The sequence below is a fragment of the Aulonocara stuartgranti genome (genome assembly GCF_965226115.1).
Source record: "Aulonocara stuartgranti genome assembly, chromosome: 4".
NCBI lineage: Eukaryota > Metazoa > Chordata > Actinopteri > Cichliformes > Cichlidae > Aulonocara > Aulonocara stuartgranti.
The window spans coordinates 2,974,855-2,996,197 of record NC_138942.1 but is presented as its reverse complement, the minus strand read 5'-3'; the positions used below and the strand labels follow the sequence as shown (position 1 = coordinate 2,996,197).

The window sequence follows — 21,343 nt, the reverse complement described above, 5'->3', positions numbered from 1 at the left end:
ATCTCCTAGCTCAACACAAACTCAATGTTTGGGAAAAATCCATGGTGGATTTTATACTGACGTTTAGCTGCTACGTTGGATATGAAGCACTTAATACAGTGTAACTAATGAAGCCCCTCTTACCAAACAGGAATTTGAGCATCAGGGGAAGAGCACAGTCAAACTGTCATCATATTCATGGAAGGATCTCTCCTCTGGAAAATGTTAGCTAAGGGGCAGGGATAGCTCAGTAGGTAAAGTGGTCGCCCCATGATCGGAAGGTCGGCGGTTCGAATCCACTTAACGGCTACCCTGAGGTACCCCTGAGCAAGGTACCGTCCCTACACACTGCTCCCCGGGCGCCTGCTTAGTGGGCTGCCCACTGCTTCACTGAGTGAATGGGTCAAATGCAGAGAAAAACAAGTAATTTCCCCATGGGGATCAATAAAGTATCCATTATTATTATTATTATTATTATTATTATTATTATTATTATTAATGCAAGTATCCATGTTAATATATGAAAAATATAGACAAGGTCTGTTAATTGACCCTCAATGCTGGTCTATAAACTCCACGAAGCATTTTCATGTTATTTTACCAGCTAATGTTACAAACTAACCATCACCAGATTCCTGCAGTGTAGCTAGGTTACAGCTACCTGCTTGCTAACATTGTACATCCTGCTATTAGCTGCTTTGTCATGTCCAACCCAACTTTCTGTAAGTATACAGTATATATACTGGTTTCCCAGTTGTTACCCAGCAGTGAGTGCGTGCAGTGGACAGTGTCAGCCGTTTACATTTTAATCAATGTTTTTAAAAAAGCCTACAAAACATAATTCTAATATTACGCCTAATTAAGGTCAAATGTCAAATAAATGACGACCACAATGCTAAGTGGATTAAGCATTAACGATTTTTTAAACAAATGGCTGAAACTGCAGCATTACATTTTAATCACTTTAATCAAATCTTTCTGTGTAATGACACCGCCTCTGAGGTAAACAAAGACCTGAGGTCAGTGTCTCTAATTAAAAGCTTAGCTAGTGGATACAGTTGTATTGGATCGTGATTCCTGAACCACCTCAAAACCATCTCTGCAGAAAATCAAAGTGGCCATCACACAAAGGAACATCAGTGCTAAGCAGCGAAGCCAAGCAGGCAGTAAAAACACTGAAAGTGGTCGTGATCATGTAAATGTTTAGACGCAAAAAAAGAAAAGGTTCTTTGCTCCTGACAGCACAAATGTCACTGAAAGCCAGAACAGGACTGATGCTCATCAGCTGGTCTTGAAATGTAATTTTTCAGGACCTCTGAACTGTGATTCTGGCTGCTGCTCACTTCATTAAGACCGGCTCATAATTCACCCCTCGCTCTGAATGAGCAGAACCTTTCCAGTCAACAAGCCACCAGAGTCCCCCTGACCTTCAAAAACAATATCTCAATCCCATGGCCATTTAAAATGGCAGTGGGCAGCTGTGAGCATCCCTGCGGGGAGTTTCTTGGCTCTTTACATTATGTTGTTGTAAACTAAGAACATTAGATGGATGGAGAGACCTGCGGCTCGCTGAAACTTACAGCATTTGACTTACAGCAAAAGCTATTTATGAAAGATGAACTCAGGACAAAATCTTAAAGATTTAAAGTGTTTTAAATGAATTACACTGAAATCAAAAAGTACTATTTTACTGGACAAACTAAAGTCACTCCATCGCAGCCATATCCTGCTGCCAGCCAGTCAAGCTAGAGTGTAAATCTATGTTTTCATTTTTCCCAATAATGGGAGATGGGAGTTTCCTGATCGAGGACTGTTTCAGCCACAAACATCGAGTACAAATGTTTAAAGGCTTTCCTGCTAAGTAAGTCTGATGGCTGTTTTTAGGAGCCCTGAGATCCACATGGCACCGACCTACTGATAAACTCAGACAGCAGCCCCTCTACACATCTATCCACACGTCTCAGGAGAGATGGCTGGCAGTAATGAATACTTATTTACTGAGCGGACAGGCTGTTAACTTTTTCCCTTTGTCTCATATGACTCAATAACAATTAGAGAAGCTGTGTACTCCTGTAAGTGTTTGGAAAGTGTCCTTCTGGAGCACCAGTAATGATCCACTCTGCTGACAGCGGGCAGGAAGAGGCCGGCTGCAACAGGTTACAGCAATGTCTGCCTTTACCTTATATTTATTAAGATTAATGTGGAAAAAAACAACAAAAATAAGGTGAAGACACTCCAACTACATCTAACTGCAGCTACAACGCATCGTGTATACATAACACTGAATATTCATATACAAGCTGTGCACTGTGGTTCCTTCTCTGTCTCCTTGTCCTTCACCAACATGTGAGGTACTTCTGCTGTGAGACACATTATCGCAGAGATGCAGATGGCCCTGATGACGTCCTTTATTAGTGACTATAAAGCATTAATTTAGATTTATATGGCACCGCTGCAAACAAGGTGACTAAATGACTGCAGCTAGGAATTCTGGGTTGTATAAAAGGTGTCGCGCTGACCCAGGCTAATGGCGACTCTGCTGAATATCCCAGCATGTCACCGACAGCCGAGCAGCAGGCAGGTACACCATCACTCATGTTTGGTGTAAAAATCGGGGCTCTCTGGACAACGAGGTGACTACAGTTGAGTGGCAACAACTGTGACAAGGCCGGAGCCGAGGGTGGCGGGCGGGGCACTGACGCACCGGCCAGCTGCTACCCCTGACATCAAACGCACCCCGTCCTCGCTCAGGGCAGCACATGTGACTGCAGGTGCATCCGGGGACTGGTGAGTAATGGTCAGGAGGGGAGGCAGGGTCTCCTGTCTCATGTGGTCAGTGTCAGCGCCTTCAAATAAAGCGGATACCAACACCCAGGGACACAATATAAAAAACAACTACACAACATACATTTTCCAGATGGTAGAATTACAAAATATGGGGCTACGAGTACGAGCGCCCCAGCTCGCAAACAAGCTTCTTATCGTTCATTTGTTCATATTCTGCATGCAGCCTATTTGCTCCAGCACATTGACTCGTCCTCAAGACGCAGCTCATGCAGAAATACTCCAACAAGCAATCTAAAACTCAGACTGTCTTTACACACTGGGAAGGCTGCTTGCTGCTCTGCACCAAAAACAAAGATGCACAACTGGACAGAGCAAAGAAAAGGATCCAGGCCGATAATAAGGATCGATGGTGTGATGGATAAAGTAGGCCGCGACGAGGGCCAAGACATCTGTGCACAGGTCAGCACTTGGACTCGGAGTGTTACAGAAGGTTATTAAGTCCTCATTTTAACGTGTAACAAAGTGGAAACTGCTGGATGTAAAACAGGACGTGAAAGTCGACACGAAACACAAAAATGTTTTGAAACAGCGCCAACGCTTTAGCTGTCGTCTCTCGTAAAGAGGTCGACTTGCTTCTGGATTGTTGTGGAGCGCTTTTATGTCCGAGAACAGTACTGACCTTTACAGACACTGACTGAATGTGTGCTGTTTGTGTAGTTGACTAAATGTATGCCACTGACAGAGCTGCTTGGTGTGAATGTCACTACAGGAGAAGTGTTAATTGATCATAGAAGATAATTTCCAGACAAAAGGAAAGACTGGGAATTTTGATATGCTTCACTAGTTAAATGTGCTGCAGGACTGTATATGTTCAGCTGATAACCGGCCTCTTCCCCCAGTGTATCCGTCTGTTTATAGCTTTGAAGGGTTTTTAACTTTTAGCAGGTCGTATATTTATCCCATACTGGTAATATGGGCAGCTGAGAGGCCCGTGCAGCTATATTTAACTACTAACTACTACATTTTTATCCCTCTAAGAGCCGGTCAATGACATGATCACTTTACTAGTGAATAATTCATTCACTCTAATGTTCAGTAATCAGCTAGCCTGATCTATTTCAGCTGCTTCAGCCCAGCAAGGTGACGCAGAAATTCATCCACAGGACGAGAGACTCACTGGAGACGCAGCTGATTTTGATGCTCACGTTCAGAGAGAATTATTTAATAGTTAGTTTAATAAGCACGTCTGCTTCTCTTCTCTGCCAAAACTCGACCTAAAGTACAGCAGACCAAGAACAAAATAAGTACGACAAGTTTATCTTTGGCTTTTATCAACAACTTCAACGTAATTTTGATGGTTTACCCCCGCCCTACAAGAAAAACAGGCTGGTTTTTCTTTTTTAACGATTTGCTGTTCCAGTATCTTCGCTTGTCCACTGGAGCCGTTTTAAATCATTATCCCGTGTTGTTTGGAGCCCTGCAAAAGTGACACGACCAATCAATTGCAGAGCCAGGGGACGCTGAGACGAGGAAGAGGGAAGGATGCAGCTAAAACCCGCGTGTTATTTAGTCAGACGATGGACAGAGCGCGAACGCTGTTGTGTCTGCGTGCGTTTACGTGAGCGAGCGTGCGGCCGTACGGGGGCGGCGGGACTGCCGTGATTCAGTGGTGTTGTGATTTTAACAGTGGACCCAGGACGGGCGGTTTATTTTCATCCGTCGCCATGTGAGTGACGGTCCAATCAAGCTTGGGACGGGCTGTCAAGCCTGTCAGGCTGAGGAATGAGAGGAGATGGGAGTCAAAGACACAGAGCAGGACCAAACCATGATGGACGGACCTTAAACGCAGCAGCCACACAGGCAGGTGAAGGCAGGAGGGAGGGATGAAAGAAACTCTGAGGGAGACGCCGATAAAATGGAAATATGCGTGTGTGGAAAAAGAGGCTGCAGAAATGGAGAGGTCACAGAAAGCGAGGGGAGAAAATAGTGAAAAGAAAAACAGCACGTTACGAGGGAATACTGCAGGAATGTTTTCTTACCAATCCATCGCATGAGTGAGGTGAGAATCTGGAGATACTTTGTCTTCTGGGCGTTGAAGAAGGTGAACGGGCCCAACAAAACAGTGAACACGCTCTGTGGGAACAGCAAATGGGAAAGCACATTTAGCTAGCTGAAGAAGGCACATTAATTAATGAAGTGCTTTACATTTCTTAATTAGGTCAGAAATCAATCACAGTCATGTAAAAGCTGCCTTTGAGTGCTTCACTGTGAACCATAAGAGATGAAAAATACAGAGAATGTAGACAGAAGCACTTTTTATTAACCTCCAAAAGTGGGAAAATCGCCACAGAAAAACCACCAATGCAAACTAAAACGGCCCATTACAGTAAAATTGCTCAATAAAAATAAATATGTCAGAGGAAAAAATGAAATGACTCAGAAAAGTAACAAAAGCTCAATAAACTAGAAAAAATACATCAATAAGGAAAGTGTTTTTATAAAAAAATACAATTGTTCTAATGAAAGTGTCCAATATATTGTGCAGAGTAACACAAACAGTGCAGGATCCTGAAACTAAACCAAGAGATTAACAGCAAAGTCACGTTTCCTGCGTTACATGAATAATAACCTGTCAGTCAATCTGTTAAATGAAAGAAAACTTCCAACGTGACGTTCTGCTCGTCTGTATTACTGGATCGGACTGTGAAGCTACTGTAAAGTATCTCTTGTGTTCTTACACTGGGCCACAGTTCACCTTCTGTCTGATATAGGTCGTTTTAGCCCCTCCCCCTTTAATCAACAATATTCTGATCGGCTGTCACTCATCAACATGTTTGGGCTTCTCTGCTCACAGGAATTACCTGCGCATACACTGACCCCGTTATTTGAAACTGTGGCCACCATTATAACGAGACATGTCAGGGGTTTCTTGTGTATGAAAAGCAAAAATACACTTTTAATTTTCAAATGACCAAAAAGAACTATCTCCCCATTTTAAGCCAGAAAAATATCTCATATAACAACAGACAGGAACGAAAACACAAAACTGGAAAAACACTTTCTGGCTTCAGCATCGCAGCTTTTCCCAACTCCTGAGTTGGACTGATCCTGCAGACTTTAGCCAGCAACTCTTTTTTTGTCTTGCAGTTGTGACACTGACATGCAATTCTGAAACGCTATCGAAGACGCAACGTTCCTCAAGTGCTGTCAAAATCCCATCAGCGCTCTCAAAGATGGGTGAAAAGATGAAGAGGTGGCCCAATCCATAGTACAACAAAAATTTCAAATCCTCCCAGGCCACAGCTCTGATAGCCTATCAGATACTTTCTTTATCAAGAGCTGCAATCAGACGCAGCTCAGCTACTGTAGCTCCATTCCCATCAGCTCCCATCAGCTCCCATCACTCCCTCTCCCCCACGCCTGCAAACGTATTCCCTTCATCCGTCTCTTCCATATCCCCGCTCTCTGACACTCTCAGGTCTGACTGCACAGTTTGAGTGGCATGTGATCTCCGAGGCAGTCGCTTGTGTGCTTTTTCATCTGAAGAGCAGCCTGCAGGCTTTCAAAGAGAGGACCTCGCCCTCCCATCAAACGCATGAGGACAGACACACACTGACACACACCTCTGCAAGAGCGCAGGATTTCAGCCCAGCAATGGAGGTGCACAAACAGGCTGCTTAACACCTTCCAAAGTACTTGAAAAATAAAAAGAATGAGGCGAATTTAGCACTTTTAAAATTTTGATGAAGAAAACACCGAGTGCCACCAGTGTATCCCTGAACGAGGACTTCAATGGCACAAAATCAAATAATACCAGAGTTTGTATAAAAGGGTGGGTGGATGGTAACACAAAGGTGCTTTTATAATGTTTGAAGACATCGATGGAACTGCTACAAATGGGTTTCTCGTTTTTTCTTTTTAAATTTTCAGACCTTTACTGTCCCCGAACGATGGGTAATAATGACTTCAGTGCTATTCTTTTACAGCAACACAAGTTTATATTAGTTTTTTCTCCACACGTATAAAAAGTCTCAGGAACTATGTGATGTATTTGTTCAGACACTGAGAATGAATACAACAACGTGGCCTGTCCACATCCTATTGATCCAAATGTACTAAAACTGGCTGCAGTCCAGGAGCACCTGCAGTCCTCAACGGAGTGAACGAAGCTGAAACACTTTACATCTGCCGCTAAACATAAAAAACTCAGTTTATTTTAGTTTTCACAAATTTAACATGACTGCACGTGCAATTTTGTAAAAACAATGTTAGCATCCTGCTAATGCATGCTAACTGGTTGGTTAAAGACTCATCACTCCCTTGATGGTAACTGTTTCCAACTACAGACGCGAGCAGGATGGTTAAATCAAACATAAAGTCACATGTGTGTATAAGGAGTGTGAGTCTTCTTTGGGAGCTTCAGCATCCCTAAAACCTTTTCTAACACTAAAAGCTGATGAAAGAAGGCAAACAGTTATGGACCTCCTGTGTTGACCCCCTCCATCAAAAACACAATAAAATGAAAACACACTTTGTATATTTAACCCTCTTAAGGCAGGCGTTGCCGATTTGCAACAGTTAAAAACTAACAACCTGATTACCCCACATACATATTTTATGAGGTTTTTTTACTCAGAAGTGGAACTTGGTGGTTGAAAGGTTCCCCACGAGACCTTCAGCCGGTGTATCAAACTCATTTTACATCATAAAAGGAGTTTGAGTAAAAAGGCAGTGTAAAGAACTTTAACCATAAATTTAATCCCTGAGATATTTTAATATAAGGAAAAGAAGGAATTTCAGCAGCACATGTTGGTTTTTCTACACGATCAAGAAATGATGCTGTAGTAATGAAAGTGTGTCAGCGCGACTCTTCATCCGGAAACTGTAAGAAATTTAAATTGAAATAATGTGTAAAATGACAAACAAAAGTTCTGGTAGCTCATCGTCCCGAGTGTCCTATAAGAATAAAATGAAAGGTTTTTCAATTTGTTTTAATTTGTTTTGGGGTTTTTTGTTCCACTGTGAAGCTACTGTAAACATACATTTCTATAGTAGATAGTGGAAAAACAGAAACTTTGTGTTATTTTATTGTTTATCTGTTATTTACACTGGGATAGTATGAATGACCACTGGTTTGGTCTTCAGGAGAAAACCTGCGAAGCTGATGAAAATACAGTTGGAAACTTATAAAATACACCTAAAAGTTGCACCTTAAGTGGCTGTAAGCGACTGCAGCTTCCAACCAGGTGTCGTCAGGTGGTGTCCAAATATCATCAGGCATTTCGACCCTGAACCAAAACGCCCTCAGGTCGGCAGTGATGACCAGTCACATACCTGAGCCACTTGCGGAGGTGTTTGTTTACTTGCCTCTCGATACCGATCATTTATGTCCTACTTCACATTTTCCAAAGCAGCTCAGTGGCCCAGGTTGGAGCCTTTGGCAGGCCGATTCTGGCCCCCGGGCCTTAATTTTGACACCCCAGCCTTACAGAGTTTTTCCAAAGTTGAAATCAATGAATGAGGAAACAAAGGAGCAATTTTAGACACAATAAGAGCTCAAAAGATGTTAAAAAGGACAGCTGGGCTATCTGTGAGTTTGACAGAAAACCCCCCCAACAGCTTTTAATCCTGCTGAATAATGATGATGCCTATGTCTCTATATATTAAAGTATTACCAGCTGTCCCCTTGGCAAAGTGCAGTCTAAGCTCGGGCTGAGCCAAAGCATAAATCTGCAACAGCCATTGGAGGTAATGAATGAACCATTATGAAGAGAGATGTGTCTGAAGAAGAAAGAGAAATTAATGGCAGCCGGCTGACAGAAAGCTGTATTTCAGCCCTGAAGCATGGTCGGCCGCTCTCCTGTTCCTTTATTTTCTGTCTAAAGATCACTTTGCAAACTACAGAATGACAATGTGAGGTCTAATTTCAGACTGAATTCATCTACGGTGTGTTTGTCGCGCTGGACGACAAAGGCTGGTTCGTATCTATCTTAATCCTTTTCTTTGGATTTTGTGGTGCCAATGATGAAACTGTGCTTAGCCTAGTTTGCATATTAATAGGCACAAAGTTCACCAATCATGTGTGCAATCTGTACAAAATATACCAGCATGATTAATTATAAGTGACTTTGCATGGGCTTAATATTCTTCTATGATTTTTAATTGAAAGTGTAAACGTAACGTTTCTGTTAAAGAGGTTCTTTGATTGTAACACTTGGGTTCAGATACAATAAAACTTCATCCAGGCATAAAAAAGTATTCATCTACAAATCCTCTATATTATGTGTTTGGCTGATTGCATCCATCTAGTCAACTAACTCTGACTAAGTTTGATTTATTTCGATTTATTCCTCAGATGTCTTTGAGCCTGAAGAATCCTGTAGCACTGAAGTGCCTCCAAACCAAATTCAAATAAGAATTTTAGAAGCTGCATGATTGCAAACAAACTCCGTGGGAAGTGTAATCGGACAGTTTGGCCAGGACGTCATGAAGCTCCATCATTAACATAAAATCATGCATAATAATAATAATGGATTGGATTTATATAGCGCTTTTCAAGGCACCCAAAGCGCTTTACAATGCCACTATTCATTCACTCTCACATTCATACACTGGTGGAGGCAGCTACGGTTGTAGCCACAGCTGCCCTGGGGCAGACTGACAGAAGCGAGGCTGCCATGTCGCGCCATCGGCCCCTCTGGCCAACACCAGTAGGCAAGTAGGGTAAAGTGTCTTGCCCAAGGACACAACGACCAGGACAGAGAGCCCGGGGATCGAACCGGCGACCTTCCGGTTACAGATGCGCTTCCCAACCTAACTTTCCAGACAAGATGTATTGAGAGAATACACCCAGAAATCAGTGAAACAGGTGATGATGCCTTCATAGGATCAACAAAGAAAATACTAGACATGTACGGTGGCAATGGCCAACATTTGTTAGTATAACATCGATTATTTTCAAAGCTAAATAAATTTCACATTGTACTGAGAAGAGACGATGGGTGTCACAATAGTTCATTAAGGTGCATTTCACCAAGTCATGTGATTATTTTCCCACACAAAACAGACCAATCAATCACCGCCTGCTTCAGTCAGAGGACCTGGTCACAGAGAGTTGTGAAGAATAGGGGTCGTTTTAAAGAAGACCGCCCCCTATTAGGGCTCTAAAACTTTAAACATTGATCTCTAAAAAAATGCCAAACCTTCCAAATATAAATGCTGCGCTTGAAATCATCACCAGACCTTTAACCTGCTTATTTTATAACAAAATAAGTAAGAGTAGCCTTGTACCTGTAGAAAAACAGCTGTTCTCATTGGTCAGTGTCTAGTCCTGTACTATCTGATCTTAGATTTATAACTTGAATATTTTTGGTAAAGAGATAAAACAGAAAGTGTGTCAGCGTCCAAAAATGTGTAATGTACTCCCTCAGGTGAGAATCTATATCTGTCTTAGTGATGACAACATCTGAACGTGACCTCCTTCAAGGCAGTTCAGATGTGCAGCATCAGTTACCGTGGCGATCGAGCCAGGTACAAGCAGAGCCACCTTTGTGACTCTGGCTTTAGGCAAAACGTGTCTTCATAACCCATTAATTTCACTTTGCAGTGCATCCCTCGAATGTGGCACAGATTCAGGTAATATCCCTGAGGCTTGTCTGCGTGCGACTCTCAGCAGTTTTTGGACTGATCGTGAATCAAGACTGCACCTCCAACAGCCTGAGGACACCGGACTCCACTCAACTGGGCCTCAGCTACAAGAGTACTACAAGAAAACATCCAAAAATGAAGAACTGCAACACATCTTTACTGGGGTTTCCATCAGCTCAGCAACAGACACAATAACGCGGCAGCTAAGGTTTGGACTTGCATCTGTATTTTGATATTTGGTGGTTTTTATCCCACACTGACCATAACCTTCAAAACATTGGTCCGAATTTATGTTCATCTGCGAGGAAGCGAGAAGAAAAAGAAAGAATGAGTGCATAACTGGACAAAAATGACGAACCTACGTCGACACAATAACAAGCTCTTGATTCTGGCAGATTTGAGATCAGGAAACAGAATACTGGAAAGATGACAGGATGTCAGGGAGCGAGAGAGCATGGGAATGGAGCCGGAGAAAAGTGAGTGGGCGAGGAATCAGATGCCATGTGTTTGTTTGTGAGTGAGTCAGACCCACAGAGCTGGCATGACCCACCCAAAAGGAGAAAAACTGGTAGGGTCACACTTCACAATTCCACTTTAAATAACACCAATCCAACCATGCACTTTATCAGTTTACCTGTAACATTAGCAAATATGTCTGAGCAGACCTTCCTGTTTTATGAATGGACTTCATGACATTGATGCCATTTGATTTTCAGTCCGTTTTAAAGCGCCCACATGTCACACAGAGATACTCCGAGCTCTCCTAACTGCTCTGGCTTTTCTGGCATTTTTTAAGAAAACTGAAACATTGATGTTTCTAATGAAAAGCTAAACAGCAGCTCACAGGCCCTGACCTTCTGCTACTCAAACAAACAAGTTAAAATGATTCATTCAGTGATTTACACAGGAGAAACTTAACATCAGAGTGCTTTACAAGGCCGATACACAGCACATTACTCAAAAGAATTAAAAAGCGACACATTACTGAAAGACTGAAATTAAGGTAACACAAGAAGAACTAAAAACACACAAAAAAGAAACAAAAAAGAAAGGTGAGAGCAGCTCAAGCACAAACTACAAAGCCAACCTGGTGTATGAACATAATGCAAATTCATGTTGACAGAAACTTGTCCTTAGTGACAGCCTCACAAGCTTGTACACTCAGGTTCTCTGATGCCACACATATTGTGTTGTTTGTTTGGTGTTTACTGTCATTACAAACAGTGATCAAAATGTTCCAGGAAGAGAAATGAAAATAAACAATCTTAAAGCTTTTAAATGTTTTCATTACAAAGTCATCTCGTCATGCACGCGCCAACAGACTCACTCTGCTCGACCCGAAGAATAACGAAACAAAAAACAGCATTCTCCATGTTCGCAGGCCTTACCGACCATCGACCATCGAATGACCGGGTCACTTTGAAACAGAACTTGATGTTTGCTCTCTGTGCAGGTTCTGGATTTGTGATGAAGCTGTCAAACAAGAGTTTGTCCAAATTTAAATCAGGTAAGGTTTAGATTTCATCCATTCATTCCCCAAACGTCTGGATGACACCTTGTACAGCGGCTCAGAAACTCTGATCAGGTAAACTTCATGCTCAGAGCAGAGACAATTTTCTTGTTTGGTCGTGTCAAAAAGCAAAGTGCACATAAAACTGGTGCTGAGAATGAACCGAGGAGCTGCTGCACTACAGATCGCGCGAACAGGTGTGGGATTAGAGCTCTGGGTAGCTCCCCAACTGGGTCTAGAGAGTATTTTAAATTCAGGGAATTTAAAATAGAAAGTAGCTCGTCCACAGAAGGACTGGTAGCTCCCCTTACGATAAGGGTTCAGATCGCGCGAACAGGTGTGAAATGTGTGTGTTTAGTTAGTTAGTTTGTTTTAATCAATTTTAAATCATGCTTTTTATTTGTTTTTGTTTCTAATGTCTCTGTAAAGCACTTTGAATCACCTTGTTGTTGAATTGTGCTATACAAATAAATTTGCCTTGCCTTACACCAACACGTTTTCCACTTCAGCACCTTATTAGTGCTGGGCGATATGAAAAAATATTTATCGCGATATGAATTATTTTATATCACGATAACGATACATATCACGATATACCACCTGACCTGTGGTCATCTGGAAAGTACGCAGTCTGTAAACAGCGAGCGCAGAGGGTGGAGTCTTTGTTAGTGACATGGATGGTTACGCTCATGTAGGGCTGCTTATCTCTGCTCATCCATAGGTCAGTCGTCAAGGCATAATGCACGACACTGCAAAGATCCTTCTCTACTTTGGCCCGGCATGCGTCATATAAGCGAGGCAACTCGACTTTACTGAAGTGCTTACGACCGGGCATAATGTACCTCGGATCAAGCTGTCCTTCTCAACTTTTCCCAACTTGCTCCCGTCGTTCCACAAGTTGGTTTAGCTCGGATTTTCTAGATTCTTGAGTATTCTTTTTCTTGGACCTTCTGTAGGTCATAGAAGAGGTTTGTTGTGTTGCCATCGGGTGCACGAATAGTTTTATAGCATAGCTTGCAAATGGGCGTCTTCTGCTCCGTGTTGGTGCTGTTGAACCCAAAATGTAACCAAATCACAGACATACTCCCTCTTTTCGGTAAAAGTGCTTCTTCTTGGGCTGCTTGTGTAGCTGTGTCTGCCTGTTGCATGTCCGGGTTACCGTAAAGCATGTCGCAAATCCGGGTGCATGTAAAGCAGCACCATGTCGCAAAACCACAAGACGGAGTTTCTTTGCGAAAAATATCATTTTTTTATACTTTATTTTCTCTTGCATAAAATTAAGAGTATGTATAGTGAGAAGACAACACTAATATATTTGCCACAGGCTATTTAACCTTTTAAGACCTACCATAGAACCAAGTCCGCCAGAGCTTATCTTTATATTTTTACATGCTGTGGAGCCATTTCAAGTTGCTATACATCAATACAACCGTTATAGCCCAAATTTTAATAATATGTATGCATTAAGTCCATAGTAACTACATAAATTGCAAAAAAGTGCAATAAACTACAAAAAAAATGAAAATCGTTCTCTTTTTTTTTTTTTTACATATATTTCTACTTAGAGAAATGTAAGAGGCTTATCCCTCAAAACTGTAAATACAAAAAAGTTGCACAAAATAGTTTCCAAACACGTGAAATTTATTTTGAGTGTCTTCATAGTTTTATTTTTGAGATACACTAATTTTTATATACTGCAGGAATAATGAAAATAAATATTATAGTGCAAATTTGCAAAAAAAAAACAAAAACAAAAACAAAAAACAGCATGTGCATCAAAACAAACTATTTCCAACAGTGTAATTTGAGTTCTAAGCATCCCAGAAATGATACAGACAAGCATGAAGTCAAACATGACTTTTAAAAACACCAGTACAGGCTTATAAGGCCCTGATGGTAAAAAAAAAAAACTACATTTCCGCAAAAATGACGTCACTTCCAGTTTCGGGCAGGTAATGGCAGACATGCGATAGTTCGCGGTGACCTATATTCCAAATAGGAAGTGTTATGAACAGCTGATCGGATCGGCAAAGCGTGTTTCTGGAATATTATGTTGTTGTTGCTGCAAGTGCTTTTTATGCAATTTTTGCAAAGCTATATGTGGAAGGAAACCAGGACCTGGGACAAGCTGATGGCATAAGATGTAAGTACAACTCCTCATATGCAAAACAAATTATTGCGCTAGCTTATGTGGTTGCAGTTCTACAGAGGTTTAAAAATAGTTATGCAAAACGGAGCGTGCCTGCTCTGACCGGTGTTATAGGGTTAATGATATATTTTATGTCATAATTTATAAAATTAGGTTAGAAACGATAGAAGACAAATGACACGATAGACACTTTTCTATCGTCCACACGATATATATCGCCCAGCACTACACCTTATATAGCAGATAAAACCGAAGCTGCACACTGAAGTCATCACTCATTTTCCTCTGATTGTGTTCTCTCCAAACAGCAGTAACTGCTTTCAGATCAGACCGAACAGCCTCGGTGTCGTTGGAGTGAACATGGCCTGCTTTAGCTGGAAATGCCCACCAGAAAAAACAAAACTGCCAAACAGCAACAGATTAATATTACCAGGATTTCATAACGCAGACAGATTGAATGACACTTGCTTCCAATGCATTTATTCATTTAATACTCTGTTTGGGCTGCTCTTGCAATTTCATCCGGCTCCTGTTCGTGGGGCCGGTCTACAGATTCTGACGGTGTTTTTGCTTTCTCGCCACAGAAACTGCTTACATTTCACGCTCACTTTAATAAATGTCGCAATAAACAAAAACAAATGCTGTCAGGAGAAAAGTGGCACGAATCAATTTAGTCTGGACGCTCACCTCACCCTTCCCACACCCCTGCGTTCCCTCCTTTTTGGCAGGCCGATGGGCTTTGCTCCTCCGCAGCAGCACACCCGTCAACTGTGAGCGATTCAGGTTTGACGACGAAGACGTTCTTAAAAATCGTCCATTTCTCCTCCTCAGCACGACACTCTCAGCCACCTAGGCTGGCTGCAATCACACACTTCAGTGAAATGCAGTAAACAGCAAGTCTGAGATGAGAAACTGCAAAGGTGACCAAAGCGACGACTGACACAAACACCGAGATCGGTCCCATTATGTCTCAGTGGAGAATACTGAGTGACGGTGCATGACTAAACACTCAGGAAAAACTGTTCAACAACCTGAACGCACAAATGTGGGGTCGAAGCAACTGTAATGGTAAAAATTTGGGGGGGGGGGGGGGGGCTATTTTATTTCTGTTTTTGCTGTATTATAACTCCTGTTTCAGTGCTGGATTCTCATTTAAGCAAGGCCAAAGGACAGTGTATGTACAAGGATGAGCCAGATGTTCACTCAGTTTATCACATCTTTTTTGTGTCTGTATGATGTCAAAGAGAGGGGATATGCCTAATATGGTCATGTTTTTGTGTTTGGGGGGCAGCTTGTTTCAGACAGAGGATGAACTGATGAGGTGGAATAAGAAGGAGATGAAGACTGAGAAGATGATGAAGGAGAAGTAGTAGTAGTAGTAGCAATAGCAGCAGTTGGAATGAGCACATTTTACAATAAAACTTTCTCGTGCGATTAGTTACATGAAAATGATTTTCATTGTTGGAATAAGTGAAGATCCAAATTCTCTTTTTCTTATTCACATTCAGAGAATCACACACGTTCACTGATGCAGCACTTATGTAAACAAGGTGGAAAGTGGGTATGTAAATGATACTGAGTACGCAAAAAAGTTATTAAGAGAATTTAAAGTCATGGATTATAAAATCTGACATGCTTTTTTATTAGAAAACAATTTACCAAGGAAGCTTGGTAGCTGATTAAACAGATTACCAGAAAGACGCCTGTTGTTGAAGTTTTCCTTTAAATATTTTTTTTTTTACCAGCGAGTCACTATTTTTTCTGCAGTTTGGACTTCATCAGATCAAGCTGTAAGAAAAGTGAATTTGTGTGGTCCCTGCACTGTGAATGAGGCACTGTTTTTTTTATAAGAATTAAAAAATGATTGTGATGAACCTTTAATAGTCCTTTTATAGTGAGGTGTTTTGCTTTTGTGTTTTTCTCTCCCCACAATCAATATTTAATTTTCACAGTAAATAGTCTAAATTTTTTTAGCCATCTTTTGATGATATAATCAGATTTATAGCATCCGCTGACACTGAGCATGCTCAGTCAGACCACCTCACAGCTCGTCTTGTCCGCTTTCAAAACACCAGCAGCGAAACAGCAGCTCCGCTTAAAGCTTTTTTAGCAGGACTTCACTAACCAACAGGTGGAGTTATGGTGACTACATCATCCATCAGACTCGCACTGTGATGCAAACATACATCAACAACACGCATGTTGCCATTCCTCATCCTTGTACCAAGGTAAACCACAGGGATCAGAGGGAGCTACAGCCTGATGCCTCCTGTTTTCTCAAAACTTTTTGCATGGCAGTCTCTGTCAGATAACAGAACGCTTGCAAATCTGATCCAGGAAGAAAGTCTCACTTAAAAAATAAATAAATAACTAAAACAGGAGCATACCAGCCGCCTTGTACTTTATGATACTGACCATGTGACCACAGCAGCTGTGATGGACTCTGACCGGAGGTGTGCGTTGCACATCGTCCCCCTTCTCTGTTCTTTCTGTTCAACAAAGTACGAAACTTTTAAAAGTGGAAAAAACCCACTTTTGATGCACTTTGTGTTGTGCCACGAAACAAAGTTATAATTTGGAAGGAGGAGATTAACGGGGCTTAGATATGGTGAATGATCTCGGTAATGGCGAAAACCCGCCACCAACTGGCAAACCAGACGATAGCTGTCAATCACTTTGTTTTGGATTTGTGTGGCTGACAGAGCGCAGGGACTATGAAAAGGCATTTAATTGGCGGTAGATTGCGTAACTCTGAGCTCAAGAGCCGTTCCACTGGTCTCTTTTAATCACCGCATATGTGAGCGCCTCTCCTGAGCCATCACAGTTGGGCCATAAGTTAACCCCTGACCGTCCACCCCATTTAAGTAATTAATCAGCCAAACACTCGTGGCACAGATGTCCTTAAGCGCTCTGATGTCACTGTGGCTGGATTCATACCCAGAAGAGCCACACGACTGCTTTGTTCACGACTGCCACGCCGTCGGGGATTGGGTAACTGCAGATATTGCGTGATAAATAATATTGGCGGGCACCTCGTCATACTCAAAGCGGGTCAGGGGGAAAATACCCCGATGACTAGCAGTGATCACCTCAGGGAGAAAGTCCAGCAGTGAAAATCCTAAGTGCCCTGATGGTCCAGCCTGGGCACTCATAATCCCCCCCCCCACACACACACACACACACACACACAGAGGAAGAAGGATTATGATTCTCTGCCCCCAGAGTCCCGAGCTCCCAGGCCATTTGTGTCTGATGTTAATCTTTGTTCTGAACAGATTTCAAACAGAAAGCGCTGGTACCGAACGTCACCACTCATCCACACTTTTATTATTTTTGTTTAGTTGTTGCTTTTTAAACCAGGGATGCAAACACAAAGTTAAAAAACACCCACGTGAGGAACACCTGTGCTAAGGTCAAACCTTTACTTACTTTCTATAATTTGTAGATTCAGACAACGCTTAAAGTGACGACGTGAGCGTATGTAAAAGTAATCCTGCTGCTGCTCTGAAAACTGATTTTTCTATGCTGTCAAAGTGAGCTTGAATAAAACGGACAGAGACAGAACAGCAGCAGAGTATGGTATCGAGTTATCACACCTGAAAACGTGGGTTTCCACGCCACCCACCCACCCAGCAGGTTCACAAGAAGCTCCAGTGTCCACCTTTAAAAATCAGGTGTTCCTGTTTCCAGTTGCAGCTAGTTGTGCTCTGTGCAGTCGCACGCTGCTGCTGACAGGGGAAAGATGTTAGTGTTGTTTCTGCATGAAACTCAAGTTTATCGTCCTCTCAAACATCCCCACCTGCTTTTGATTGATTGAGCCATTCCCTCTCAGTTTCTTTGCCTCTACCCACACACAGCTGCCCTGATTAATGAAAGCAAAGTGAACGTCTTAAGTGATTGATTAATCATTGTCATGTGTTGGGCAAAGCCAGACAGGCCCATCTCATCTCATTATTATGAGGTTTATGATGACCTCAATCAACATGTAATGCATACCAATGCATATACTTTTTGATGTATGCACATATGTTAAGGTGAGGCAGCATTACACACTGCGCTGTGATCTATTTCATCAATCTGACTGCAGAGTTACAAGAACAATGAATATTATACTGTAATTAATGCCTGCTGCACGGAGACTCTAGCACTAACTAACACAAATATCTGTATTTTTTCCACACTAAGACTAACTTTATCTTTAAAGGAATATAGGACAGATTTATATTTATTCCCATCTGTAAACAAGATCCCCTTGCTCTTATTTTGAAAGTTTGACAGCTAACCAGCTTGCTGCTGTTTTGGTGGTCCTCGGAAATCATTCAGCAGCCTCCCAAGAGACTCTTCAGTTATCCTGCAGTTAATTTTGACTCAATTGTTGTGATCTGCAGCTGGAAATCGTAGTCTTTGTTCTGTTTCTGCTGTGAGCTGGAGGGTCACGCACTTGGAGCAGGTGAAGAAAGGACATCTGCAGCTGCAGTTTGAGTTCATTCATAGGATGAGGACATTTCTTGAGAGGCAGCTGACTGTTGCTCCATTATTTACAGTCTCCTATCTCCATCAGTCTGGCCCACACGGTGGCTTTGTAACACGTGAAAACGCTAAAATGATTTTCATGATGTGATGATGCCAGCACTTGTCTTCTAAACACAAATGGAAATGTAAGAGAAATAAGTTGTCTGAATCAAGATGTAAAATAATGTCAGTGTTTAGTTTTAAAAACATCTTTTTTGCTATGATCTGTAAATTATCACGTACGTCTAATAGCAGCAGACTCCATGAATTTGGAGGATTGTTCAAACTGTACTTATGGTCTCTTAACACATCTTACGTCTCTGTTTTTGTCCCACTGAGAGCAAAAACAACTAGCACCTCCTTCCTTTATAAGGAAGGAGGTGCTAGTTACTCTGAACAAGTTTGTCTCATTCCTAGATACCTGCCTTAAGAAATGCATGAAATATTATTCTTTGGTTCATATTTTTAAAGTGTAACACTTGAAATGCCAGCTTGAATTAATTACAAGATGCATTTCACAACAAACAGTTAAATAGCTGCAATGCAGACAACTCAACAGTGTTTGAAATAGAGCTGAGCTGCTTCCTCTGCAAAACTGCAATTATTTAAGACCTCAACAACTGCAAGCATCATTTAACTTTAATTAAGACCTTGAGTTGAGACCTTGAACGTTTAAATTTAAGAGTTTTTTTCCAACCCTCTGACAGAAATTAAGACATTGCTCACATTCACTGTGCGAATGAAGCAGTTTTCTTTCCGTTATGGCTGACTGAAATTAATCAGCAATAAAAAAACGATTCAATTATTCAACATATGTTTAAATAGCTCGACATGCTTTGTATGTTCATGACATGAATGAAAGCAAAGAAAGAAAGATTGTTGTTTCCCGGCGATATTTAACCTTAATGATGCACGAGAGAGTAAACCACTCCGTGACTGAATGATGCTGGAAACACCACTATGACTGCATCTTACATACAGACCACAAAGAAAAATGTATCATTGCTACGATTCTGACATGTATGATATAAGACGTGAGGATACCCCGACAGCAGGGAGTAGAAATGGCTTGAAATAGTCCATAAAAGCCCAAAACATACATGCAAATCCTCGTGATAGCAAAAACAAGGATTGGCTGAATATACGGGCAGCGAGGAGGAGGAGAGGCAAGTAAGACAAAGAGTGTTAGAACATGATTATGGTGGAAGTGGTCGAGGGAGAAACAGAAAATACAGATGGAGCATGAAAGAAAGCACTTTATAAGAGTGTTCGTTCAGCACCATTAATCACCTGAAAACATCCCCATCAAGCAAACCTAACTGACATTTATACGCATGTTTCATCACATTAAACTCAACGTGCTTTACATACAAAACAGTGGATAACATGAGAAAATGGATAAAACGGACACTCAATCAAAAAATAAATGCACAAATAAATAAATGAAGCTGACCTGATACATAGGGGTGGGTTTTTATAATCGATTCATCGATTAAAATCGATTCTGGCTTGGATAACGTAAAATCGATTCATTAAAATCCTGAATCGATTTTTTAATATAAATTTATTTTGTCCGAAATGCCAGAATCTCTGGTGACATCTCACAAAATTTCAAGAACCACCAAACAGTAAATGAGAGCAGGTACAGGGATTCTGCACATAGACTTAAACACACAGCGCGACCCGCGGATCAGAATCAGTTAGATGTCGCCTTTCTCACAGTCGGGGCTGAAAGCCGACAGCTCGCTGATCCGGGTCCGCGCTTTGTGTTCACGCCCTTTATGCGCTGATTCTAAAGCTGTTAGTTTGATCTCTCTCCAAACAATATTGACCGAACCAGCAGCAAAAGAAGATCCAAACGCTTCACATAAACATCGTCATGAATTCACTCTTTTACTGTTTTGCTTCCACTGCGATGCGCAGCTCTCTCTCTCTCTCTCTCTCCCTCCCCCTCTCTCCCTCCCCCCCCCCTCTCTCGAACAGTTTCCCTTTCTTCATTATTCGCTTGCTTGTTACGCACAAGTCTACTGTTGTTTACAGGCTGTCGGCCGCTGTTTTTTTCCCTTTTACATTCTTCCGAAAAGAAAACCTCATTTCTGCTGTTCAATACTGAACAAATTGAAACTTTTTAAAATTATTCAAAATGCAAAATGCTTAGCCGTGTGTCTAATAAAACCGCTGTAACGTCAGAGGTAATGTTGATTAATTAATGGTTTTCTTTCGTTTTTGATGTACTGCAGAATATTTTTATAAAATCCCAGGCCAGGAAAATCACCTTCATGTTTTTCTGTGTTTTATCTTCAGCTACTTTGACACAAAGGCATCTGCTGTGATGCTCACACCTTGGATAAAGTCTTGCGAGTGTCAGCTTCCTTTTTATAGATACAAAAATATGTAAATGTCCTGATCTGAATTATACTTCTGACTGTCAAAATTTCCCAGATTTAAATCGAATCGAATCGAATCGAATCGAATCGTGGATCGAATCGATTTGGGACCTTGTGAATCGGAATTGAATCGATTCTAGAAATCAGTGACGATACCCAGCCCTACTGATACAGCGTGTTTACACAGACATACGTTTGTATTGCTTAACCCATTATTATACACCATCTTCTTTCTTTTTAACACAAATGAAGTGACAACGAAAGGATTCATTTAAAATCAGATTCCCTTAAAAATCACAGACTGTATATAAAAGATGTAAGCATGTAGCCCATTAAGTGCTAACAGGTCACAACGGGGTTCATGATTTTATG

At 41.5% G+C, this 21,343-nt stretch overlaps 1 protein-coding gene across 2 annotated transcripts in view; it reads right to left on the bottom strand.

Annotated features, from left to right (window-relative positions):
• Window positions 1-21,343, bottom strand: part of tmem104 (transmembrane protein 104) — a 74,500-nt gene that overhangs the window by 8,176 nt on the left and 44,981 nt on the right. For both annotated transcript variants that reach the window (XM_082531449.1, XM_082531450.1), the window contains exon 9: window positions 4,806-4,899. In XM_082531449.1, the coding sequence (XP_082387575.1) occupies window positions 4,806-4,899 (94 nt within the window). The remainder of the gene's footprint in view (window positions 1-4,805; window positions 4,900-21,343) is intronic.